The 12,068-nt window shown below is 41.9% G+C and overlaps 1 protein-coding gene across 1 annotated transcript in view; it reads left to right on the forward strand.

Moving 5' to 3' along the window:
* ofcc1 (orofacial cleft 1 candidate 1) overlaps nucleotides 1-12,068 on the forward strand; it is a 133,896-nt gene that overhangs the window by 25,969 nt on the left and 95,859 nt on the right. The window contains exons 12-15 of the mRNA XM_074622727.1: nucleotides 1,990-2,138; nucleotides 3,098-3,212; nucleotides 3,988-4,300; nucleotides 11,014-11,105. Of these exons, the coding sequence (XP_074478828.1) occupies nucleotides 1,990-2,138; nucleotides 3,098-3,212; nucleotides 3,988-4,300; nucleotides 11,014-11,105 (669 nt within the window). The remainder of the gene's footprint in view (nucleotides 1-1,989; nucleotides 2,139-3,097; nucleotides 3,213-3,987; nucleotides 4,301-11,013; nucleotides 11,106-12,068) is intronic.

Raw genomic sequence — 12,068 nt, forward strand, 5'->3', positions numbered from 1 at the left:
GTGCAGTTTTTACACCGAATGGGAAGATGCATAAGATTCCACATTTTAATATTAAAGCTGCAGTGGGAAGAATTGGATCAAATATGATTTAAAAAAAAAAAAAAAAATCTATAAAAAAACGGTCACTATATCCTGACAATAGTGCATGAGACAGGTAATCTGAAAAAAAAAATCATCTGCCTCTGTGTCCTCCGGTGTCCACAGACCGGAGGAAAACAACCAATCAGAGCCGATCTGGAGCCTGCCATCTATGAGCCGGCTGTCAATCTACAAACTCTGATCAAACGGTCAAACTAGGCAGCGCTGATCAAATATGAATCAATATTCTGTTACTGTAATGCCTATTTTTCACCTCAAATGTTCTCAGAAACATGTTGTAGTGTACTGTCTAGCTGTAAAATGAGAAAGTTTGTGACCCGGCAGCTTTGTGGAAAACAGTTGAGGAAATACCAAGTACCGCCCACCAACCGGAGCACAGCCAATAGGAATGCTCTCTCTCTCTGAAATGACCTGTGATTGACGGAAGCCTTCCATCCAGGCTAGATTTTTTAAAGCCTGAAAACAGAGCCATGAGGAGGTGCAGAAGTCTAGTTATCTCTGAGAACACTTGAGTTACAATATGCTGAAAGGTTATCATGGAATTTTTGCCCAATGATGCCAAAAATATACTGCCTACCCCCACTTTAAAGGGGGAAGAAGAAGGAATGAGGTAGAAAAGAGGAAAAAAAGATGTGAAATGCATATAGAGATCTATAAATTTGCTTTTGTTTTTTCCTTTTTTTTCAAAAAATATCTTTTGTCCCATGTTGTGGTCATTGAGGAAGGAGGTTTAATCATTTGACAAAGAACGGAGTCATCTTGCACAATGATAATCTCCCTTTTTTGGACACATACACTCTTTTTTTTTTTTAAATGTGTCTGTTTTGAATTAAACCGGATACTTCTAATGGTTTAAGCAGCTCCTCCAGCAAACACAGGAAGTGAGAAAACCTCTGAAGCACATCATCCAGTCTCACAAACCACACAGCAACACTTCCCACACACACACACACACACACACACACACACACACACACACACACACACATATGCAAACATGTCTGCTTCACACATATCCACTCGCACACAAATTACTATTTATGCAGGTCATATTTCTTACAGCAAATGAATAATATGAAATATCCTCAATATCCATAATCCGTGATATTATGCCATAAATTTGTGTCCTGAGTCAGACACTACTACCCATCATTTCACAGGTGCATACCAAAAGCAGATTATCAGGAGGGGGGTGGGAGGGATACACATGATTTATGTGTTAAAACAAGTCCCCTGCGTTTTCCATTACAACTAATAAAGGGATAAAATATTTCCACCCAGTGATGGATGAAGTGGCACACACCTCACTGTCAGTTCATTTTTTAAGCAAACCCACCGTTCTCTGGGTAAATAAGAATGTTTGCCATCGACTGCTAACCGCTAACACTTTTCGCTTCACGCGAGATACCCTTAATATCATCAGTTTGATTGATGGCGGCCTCGCTGCGCCGGAAATTCAGTAACTGTCATCTCATGGACTACAACGGCAATCTCAACTTCTCCTCCAACCTGCGTTTGATGCCGACAGTCTTTATCACTCCAACATCTCCTTTTAGGCAATTTGCTCAGTTGGACGGGTGAGAATGGCAGTTAAGATGGCTCTACTAAAGAACCCGCAAATACGTTAAAAGAGGATTCGAGTCTAGGATGTAGATTAAGTACCCCCCTCAGGGCTCCTGTCCTGTTTGTTACCCTCTGTGTGTCTGTTTGTCATTGGTCTCCTGGTTGCGAGCAAGTCTATGCGTGCTCCCTGCTGCAGTATTGTACTGTACGTGCCATGTCGATGTGTCTGAATATGTGTGCATACGTTAATTTGTGGTGCGCCTGCGGGCTTGTGCGTTCACCTGGGTGGAGTTGTGAGTGACTTTGTGCCTTCATCCCTGTCTGCAGATCTTACCTGCAGCCTGTCAGGTCGTCCCCTCCATGGTCCTGGTGTTTCAACTGATTGCACTACCGGGAGACAGCAGCCACATTAGCTCTGTGCTGGCTTGGGGGGCATTTCCTGTTTGCGGACCGAGCCTGGGGCTTGTCCAGGGCAGGTGCGTTAATGGCAGACCAAAGTTAGCTATTGGACCTCAAGGAGTTTGTATTTTGAACTGTATTTATACTGTATATATATATATATATATATATATATATATTAGGGCTGTCAATCGATTAAAATGTTTAATTGTGATTAATAACATGATTGTCCTGATTAATCGCAAATTAATTGTATATTTTTTATCTGTTCAAAATGTACCTTAAAGGGAGATTTGTCAAGTCTTTGAGACTCTTATCAACATGGAAGTGGGCAAATATGCTTGCTTCATGCAAATGTATGTATATATTTATTATTGGAAATCAATTAACAATACAAAACAATATTGTCCAGAAACCCCCACAGGTACTGCATTTATTTAGCATAAAGAATATGCTCAAATCATAACATGGCAAACTCAAGCCCAACAGGCAACAACAGCTATCAGTGTGTCAGTGTGCTAACTTGACTATGACTTGCTCGTGGGTACCCCTAGGACCAATTTTTAGGTCAAAGAATCCCTTTGGAAACGGCCATGCTAATTTTTCCATGCCAAAATTTAGCGTAAGTTTGGAGCGTTAGTTAGCCTCCTTCGCGACAAGCTAGTATGACATGGTTTGTACCAATGGATTCCTTAGGTTTTGTAGTTTCATATAATGCCAGTCATAATCTAGCTTTAAAACTGAGCCTAAAAAACGCAAGTTGCATTAATGCGTTAAAACAATTTGTGGCGTCAAAAGGAATTTAACTCAGCTAGTGTTAGCATTCACATTATTCATAACCTTATTAGTTAGCTTGGATTAGCTTACTTGGGTAACCTACGTCACTGCTTTTTGCACAGGCCGAGTGGACGTTTTCATTTGGAAAAAAAAAAATGAACAGAACACAGATGGACTCACCCTTTAAGTTTCAAAAAAGTTTGCCCATCGTACATCTGGTTGTACAGTGACCATTACCGGTTATGTGTCATTGACCTAGGTTCAAAACCCCTCTGCTCAGGGGGGAGCCGAACACACAACTGGACCAGTTTAAAAAGATTGAAGCCGTCATCTCCTCTGATCTAGACCACTGGCTGTGCAACCTGTACTTTCAGGTGTGTGTGCGATGAGGAAACATGTGCATGCATGTTTCTTTTGAAGTTTCTTATCTATTGTTCATGTTATATTCATAAGTATGCAGGTATGAATTATGTTATACTCTTGTGTGTTTTCCCTCACTCAGACCCTCCCCTATTATTTGGGAGGCAGGATGGTGGATCTGTGTAGATGGGGGTTTGGATTTTTGGATTTTTCTATGATAAAAGCAATTGGAAATTGGCCCCAGAGAGCAAACAAGAACCACATCTTTGCCCAGCAATTCCGGATGCATTTGAGCTGATGCATTGATTAGATTAGTAAACATCTTAATTGAATTAAAAGCCAGAACAAAGCTCTCTGTCTTGGGTTTGTCTCTGCATTTGTCCCTTCGACTGTGACATGTTGTTCGTATTACCGCATTATCATTACTGCTTTGACTTCCGAGGGATGTAAATAGCCGTGTTTTTGTACTTCTTTGTGGCCGTACAGCACAATAGGATGTGCAATATTCATATTAGTCACAATTATGGTCTTAATTGAATTATTTTCTGCCATTATGGCACACCATGACATATACTAATAGTTGGCTATGTCTGCAGTTTGATCGCTAACACCTGTAGGGTAATTACACACACATGCTGTTTTCCCAAACAATGGTGATGCAATGGAATGATATGAACATAACTGCTGATGACATTAACATGACGAGGTTATATTAATGTTCACTGAACCCATATGTAGACCTCAAAAACACACGGACAGACCCCTCCCTCTTTGTTTGTGGTGTTTCAGGTGAAGAGGCTCCCTTCTGGAACATCTGGGGAACCAGAGTGCTGCATCGCCGTATCAATACCCCTGAATAACCCTCAACCTGAGGTCCATCATGACCAACCACGAGGCCACCTGCCTCTCCAGCCCCAGCCTCCATCGCAGATCCAGCTCCGTCCTCAGCCCAGTCATCCCCAGTCCCAGTATTACCCCCAACAACAGCAGCCGCACACGGGCCCCAGCAGCAGGGCAGGAGAGCCCGCTGCAGTGCATTCTCACCGGGGGTCTCCTCTCCACCTGTCAGCTGATTCCGCGTGCTCTTCCTCATCTCTGCCAGGTAGGGGTCCGACGTTAAAACCCCCGACTATGCCACAGTGGGGAGAAAATGTCACCCTAATGTCACAAGCACTGGGATGAGAAGAGTGGCAGGCCTCACTCACGGCACTGAGGTGAAAGTGCTTGAGGGTAGGGTTGGGTAGAGACAGTAGGCCAAGTTTGATAGACGGAAATTAAATCAAACAAACGGATGTTTTTTTAGTTAGATTATTATGCAAACTTCCAACAGATACACTGTAGCATTAGTGTTAGTTAAAGATAAACACTAATAGGCTTGTAACACACTCAGATAAAGCATTTTGATTACACAACCACCAAGTTAAATAAGTAAACAAAACCCTCCTCGGCACATTGGCATGGGAAGTGTTATATGAACTAATAAAATGACAGCATCATTAGATTTAGATTTTCGAATTTTTCTTTTTTCTTATTTCATTTTACTGAAAAAAACAAACAATGATTCAATATTAGGTGCCACATATAACTTCTAGATACTTATAATACTGTTACCAAGCTATTAAAAAAAACTCATTTTTAAACTCAACTAAACTTTTCTTGGCAGTTAGATGTTCAAACAGTACATTTGAGAAATATTGGCAGTCTCTGAGTCTTATGTTTACATAGTGAAGTGCTATTTAGTGTCTAAACTCAACAAAGCATTATGACCTGGCAAACACAAACTGTTGTATTACTCCATCATTACAATATACGTGGGTGTTAACACGCTACTTTTTTAATTTGATCATGCAGAAAAAAGTACCTTTGTGTCTTGTGCACTTTGCACGTGTTAGACAGACAGCATGTGATACATTCGAGAAATATACTTTTTTTTTTGTTATAATTTCAAATAGAGCACTTTTGTTCTGTTTTTTGCCATTTGACTGAGATCCATCCATCACACATTTCTGATTACCGTCTTGGAAGTTTTTATCTGTCCCATTATCGACTGGAATACACAACATGTAATCTGGTTACCGTCATTTTGCACCACATTTTTCCAGAGGCACGAAGACACAGAATGAAATGATTTTAGATAGCAGATGAACTATTGCAGCGACTGCCTAGTGGAGCTCAGTGGTTTGTCTTTCTGTGTGGAGCTCGCATGTTCCCTCCCACATTTGTGCTATTTACCTCCGGGTGCTCTCGTTTCCTCTTACAGTCCGGCAGATATGCAGGTCAGGTTGATTTGAGACTTACATTCCCAGGTGTGAATATGATTATGTTTCCATGTTTTTAGTTCTGTGATGGACTGGTGCTACTTTGCTTTTCTTTCAGTGCATGCTGGGATACGATCCTATATGATCCTGAATAGAGTGGTGCAGGAATGAGTCCTAAAACCCGGAAAAGAGTTAGCATTTTAGCACTTACAGTTCTCTCGACTCGAAGTCGATGGGTTTTTTGAATGAGTTTTTAGTTCGATGCCTGAAATAAGGTATGTGGATAACACAAGTTTAAGAGATTTTAACGTTTTGTTCTACGATATCAAATACATCAGTATATATCCCACCTGTGAATTTTGAATCTTCTACGTGTCTTAAAGAAGGCGGTTGCTAACAAGTGGCTAAATGAGACTACTAAACGTCATCACCCCGACTTGTCTGCCTTCACAGCCTCTTTGTGTATTCTCGCGCTCATGCGACTGTGGTGTAGTTTGTTTGTAGCCTAACGTTAGTTCTTTACTTCTGGTGATCGCATTCACGCTTCAAAAATCATAAAAGTGGTGTTTATTTATGGAGATTATCTTGCTGAACAAAAAGAGTAAGATATCAGGGCGATGCTAACTTCCTAGTTGGTCTACAAATATACGTCATCCCTGCACCACTCTATTGTTACAAGTGTGTCCTTCACATGCACTGATAAGCTGTTCCGATGTGGTTTGGGCTCATCTGGTGGTCCAGGCGAGGTCATACCGCAATTGTAACCACATCTAGAGGCGGCTAATGACTTCTGTTAATAGTAATGAGAATCCACTCCCACATTTTCAGAAACTATTCTTGTTTCCCACCTAAGTAATCCAACATTCTGGCCTTTGCCAGGAATCAAATCCAGGCTCATTTGGTATTGATCTACTACAAAGGCGACTGGCTAGCTTCTTTGTTATTAATACATCCCCCCTTTTTTTTCCTTTCTTTTTTTTTTTTTTGCACGCACAGCTCATCTTTATTTAACAGTCCTCAAAAGTTTCTGGGGTGCTCTGCTTTAAACATCACACAGGCTTTTTAATTACAAATGAGTTGTGACAGGTCTGCTGGGTAGCACCCTGGCCCATTTTAAACGTGATGCCGGCTGACAGCTTGGCAGTGTTCTCCCAGCACTGAAACATGTGGAAGAAATTGGTCTTTTACATTTCACAGCTTGTCGCTTCCTCCGCCGACTGACCTGTGACCCCCCACAGAGATCCTAACGCCCACAAGGGAAGTGTCCCCAACGAACTGACTGCCTTTCCAGAGAGGGAGAGAGGGAGGGTGGGAGGCACTCACTATGGGAGATTTATGTTCTGCCACATAAGGCAAAAGGTACCGAGTCTCTTCAACACACACGGCTGCATACTCTGGCTCACACACAGACTCGGACTTCAGCACACACACACATTCTCACAGCCAGGTGAGGAGGTTGCTTGGGAAGTGAACCCGATCCGTAAGTGAAACAACGGATCAAAAGGTGTCCTGCACAACACCTCATCCACGCCGTTCCCTAAGCCGACCTGACGTCTGCGCCTCATTTGCATACAGATCTGTTCATTTTGCATTACCTCTGGAGCGAATTATGGCATTCAGATGGGGGAGATTACGTCAAGGTTGAAGGGAGCGATCGGACGGACAACTTTAACCTAGCCAAAAAAAAAAATGTAAATCCAATTCAGCGAGGAGAAGAAGAACAAATTATCCCCTTCCTCGGTCCTCCGTCAAGTCTGGGGGTTTCAGACGTTTCCTTCCCATTTCATGCCTCTCTGTTTCTGATGTGTGCTGCGTGGAGATCGCTTTCTCTGCGCGCGCGTGTGACGGCAGGATTTTTCCTCATTACCCGTTTGTCTCAGAATCAGGACAAGTATACGGAGACCTCTTGTCATTGCGATAACGTACACACACGGCAGAGCTTGACAGCGAGACTGGAAGTTTGTATTCCTGAGGCCTTAAGTTAATTAATCCCCGTAGAAAAATCACAGTGTGCGGTGAGGTGTCTATTACAGAACAAAACCTGACATCCCAATCCAAGATAGTAACTGACAAGTTTTGATCGAAAAATTTGGAAGATGACTTTAGTGCTTTAAGTGTGTGCATTGATATTTTTTGTGTATATCAGATTAACGTGCCATTAATTATCCTGATTTACCTCAGTTGACTCGTCCAAGCATAATATTTGGTGTTTTAACGTAGAGATTAGCTAGAGGCGCACTGGGTTAAGTGACCTTTCACATTAACTGAATGATCCAGTTACATTGGGTTTGTTTGAACCCAAATGACTAATTAGATTAGCCTCTTGTTTCATGATCGCCTTTAGTGGATCACTACGAGTACAGTAACTGTATTGCTGCTTCATTTTTCTGCCTTTTTTGTTATTTTTTTTTTTTTTTACAAATGCATCGTAACATCCATCCCCTTGAGCACCGATGGTGATTTCGAGGATTCCACATCTAATGTCTTCTTTGGAGCGCTGCCCTGCACTTTCAGGATGTGCTCCCCCTCCAGGCCCGGTCCCAGTCATCATAGAGTCTAAAAACCACAATGTTACATCATACCGTCTCAATCAGTCGCACTCTGCATCCCGCCGATTAATTCAACAATGTCCGGATTCAACCTTTTGAAGGCTGTTTGCAGAGATACACGTGTAAAACCCTCGCAGTGGGTGTGGTAAACAAGCCTAAAGGATTGCATGGTGGGTGGGGGGGCGAATACAGTAAAGAGCATGTGGGACAAATACACCCAAAGGTGACAGTGTCGCGCTGGAAAGTCTCCAGTTTTTGTGTGATAAGACAAAGACCGCCTATGTGAACATGATAAAGACAGATTTGACTTTCAAGAAGGCTTCACCAGTGAGAGTGAAAACGTCTTATATTTGTGCACATTAGTATGCACTGAGTGTCTGTTATTGTCATTTAAATGCAACGGATTACAAGAAAATAAACTCTTCTGTGAAGCGACACCGAATCCTCGCCGTATCATAGCAACCACAACACGAGATCCGGACATGGACTCAGGGGTAATCCGTGAGTCACTGACCTTCGATCCCTCTGTAACTTTGGACCAGTCATCAGGCAATTAGGGGCCTAGGTGAGCGAGAACCGCCATCCCAGCCCGGTTGCATCTCACCGGTAACACAGCGATGGGGTCTCAACAGTGTTACGGCCCTGCGGCGCTTCTCTTTCCTCGGCCTGTTTTTTTTGTGTGCGAGCAAGAGAGAGAAAAAGAGGTGTGTTGAGTTATGCGCTTGCGAGGTGCACTCATTTGTATTTTCTACCCTGGAAAATGTTTGTGCACGTATGCAAGTGTCTACATATTAATATCTTTGTTTGTATGCCTTCCTGTGTGTGGGTGCGTCAACACAGTGCACTGGATGAGTGTGTGTGTGTGTGTGTGTGTGTGTGTTGGTCTTAACACAGCTCAGAGCACAGGGGGATAACAAGGAGTTTGTTGTTGGCCTTGAGTGCCCGGAGAGGCTGGAGTTGTGGCAGCTCCAGCGCTCCGAGTTCACAGACGTAGCCCTTAGCTGTCGAAGCTGTCGATGCTGCCTCCGCGCTCGTTTTCTGGTTCCACGGCGTCTGCGCATTAGCAAGCGGGGCCCGGTGTAATGAGTGTGTGTGTGGTTGTGCAGTCGAAGAAAGCATCCTTACCCATGGTGGTCCAATTCTGCGAGGCCACGGTTGCTGCTGTTGTTGTTGCTAATAGAGATTGAGGTGTGTGCGTAAAAGCATCTGGCTTTGCTCGGTCTCATACAGTTTGCACAGCAAAACACATGCTGTAAAGGTAATATTTGCTTCTTCTTAGAATATTAGGAATAAAGTATTAAAACAATGCACCACAACTTGAATGAACAATAGTTGCTTTGTATGGTTTAAAAGTTAGAAATTCAGAATGTACTGTATTTTCTTTGAGGGTGAATACAGTCAGAAAAAATGCAAAAACAAATACTCATTTTTGTGTATTTGACACAGAAGGATTTGTGCCTTTTGATACGATCCACCTCCCCTCGCTCTCTAAGTGCTTTTCCATCTTTGACATTTCCTCATGGCAGTCATTTTTCATTTCTTAATGCACTTTCACAGTGCGTAAAAAAATATCTTGTCTTCAAGTCCGGGCATTAAGATATGTTTACGCTGCGTACACAAAATATTTGACTGATCTGATCTGAATCTTGACATAAAGTGAGTTTTTTCCAGTTATGCAATCTCATTAAAATGTAGAAATCTGAATTATTTCATCCCTAGAATAGAGCAAATATGACCTTATTACCTCGTAACTGTAGGCACTCCACATGTTTACCAGCAAAGCGCTGGTAATTAAAAACTACATCTGTGTGTCAGGATGAAATCTGATTTCAGACTCGCTTAAAAATAGCAGTGAGCAGACTCCTCCTGCCATTTAAGTACATTTTAGCTGTCAGAAGGATTCCTGATGTGTCGCCTATATTTAAGTTATTATCACTGATATATTTAATCCCGCAGCCAAGAAAAAAAAAAAATTATATCATCGCAGAGGTTTCCATATGCATCATATAGATGTGACTGGTTCCACGGGGGGAAAAAAAGTTTCACATAGTGAGATTTTTACATGTATCAAGCTAAGGTTTACTTAATTACAACCTCCAGGCAATGCAGGAACCCTTTTTTAAATTCTGTGAATGTTAATATGCTAAATAATGCAGATCTCCGACTCTTCAAGCATGAGACACACATCTGGCGGCTTACCATTTAAATTACAGCAAAAAAAAAAAAAAGAGTGAGACAGATAGAGAGGGAGAGAGAGAAAAGAAAAAGGAGCGTTAGGATGAAAAAAATACTTCAAAAGTAATTTTCCAAAAGAAGAGAAGAATGGGGAAATGTATTACAACCAAACTTAATTTCTTTTTCGATTTTTCATCATTTCTAATTGCATACATTAGAGCGTTGAGGCTGGGAGTGTTCTGCTCTGAGATTGTGGGAGACAGAGATGACTGTGCAGTGAGAGCTCTATAAGTTAACACTCCTGCTTCTCTCTGTAAAGACTCAAATCAGCCTTTGTTGCTTTTTGCAAGTCTCCAAATAGTACACCTAAACATCCTGACTGCCTGCCTCAGAGTAGAACAACAAGACAAAAGCAGCAACACTTGCAGTGTGTTCAAAAAGTATTTGATTTCTTGGTAAACTGCAAACAACATATTTTACAGTTCTTATTTTAAGTGTCACTACAAACCTGGATTTTTTTTTTTTTTTGCATTTTAGCTCAATTTTAAATTATTTTTTGTAATTAAATTTAAACTTTTTATAATTTGCATTGTGTTATATTACATTATTTTCATAATTATGATTTTTTTTAAATTTCTATTATTGCTTTTATGCGTATTTCATCAGAACTTTTAACAAGTGTCGACTCGTAATCATTTGGATTTTGTAATATAAATACCACTCAACCACCCTTGATCCTCACTATGATTGCCAGATGTGGTTTTGCAAAAGAAAACAAACATTCTTTTTCACACTCACTGCACGTTACTTCTCTTTTTTTTTGGGGATTGCAGGGAAGAATTCCTCCTCGGGAGCCATTTCTGGAAACACGGGAGAGAAGAGTGATCCGTGCCGGGAGAAAGCAGAGGGCGGGATTCACTACAAGGTAACACTGTGATTTAAGGGAAAGTGTTCCTACCCTTGCAATGAGCACCCTCTCTCCTCTCTCCTCTTTCCCCTTCCTTCCCTTTCCTTCCCGCCCCTCTCTACACCCCTACACACACCTCCCCGGCTTATTATCTGAGATTTGTCAAAATACATTTCACACTAACAGGTATTTTTCAGCCTTCAAAGCCAGTTTTGATCTGCTTGACAAGCCAAAGCAGCTCAAATTCTGTGAAATCAGCAATGCCAGCCAGGCCTCCCTTTTTTTTCTTCTTTTCCAAGCCCCTCTAAACACGCCTCTTCCTGTGCTACAGAGGACTTAAGCTAAATTAATCAAAGCCTGCATGTTACCTGCCATACTTTGAAGTGGTAATTGCGAAATTACTCTGTGTGCTGATCTGGCGTTGCTGCCTCCCGGTCCGCCCCTGCCATTGTGCCTCCGCTGCGGCCTTTTGTTGTCGTGATGTTATTGTTGAGGTAGTGAGAAGCCTATGAACAACATCAAGCCTCCGTCTGTCACACACGTATACACAATCCTCCCCTCCCTCTTCTACCCCTCCAAGTCTTTTATTCTTGCTAACTTCCTTCTACTGATGTACAAGAGGTTCTCCAGACCATTAATCAGCGATGACCTGTTAAATAAATGAGTTTGTTGATATGAGCTTTTATTTCTCTGCAGCCTCTGTAGACCATGTGTTTTTTTTTTTCCTTCTCCTCTTGGCCTTTAAAACCTTGCTAACTCTGTCAAATGTCGTGGTGTGGAACCCAGTTGTCTAATGATTAAGTGGAGTGATCTCCAACCTGCCCCAGCCTGGGAGCGCAAGGGATCAGATTTCAACCCTTCAACCTGCAGTGCAGGCCTAATTAAAATGAATTTTCTCCAGGCGACCACTTTGCCCACAGGGCAGGAATCCAGCTATATACGGAATCCGCTCTTAAGGTATTGCATTAAATTTATTGTGGG

Source organism: Sebastes fasciatus, chromosome 21 (genome assembly GCF_043250625.1).
Source record: "Sebastes fasciatus isolate fSebFas1 chromosome 21, fSebFas1.pri, whole genome shotgun sequence".
Lineage (NCBI taxonomy): Eukaryota > Metazoa > Chordata > Actinopteri > Perciformes > Sebastidae > Sebastes > Sebastes fasciatus.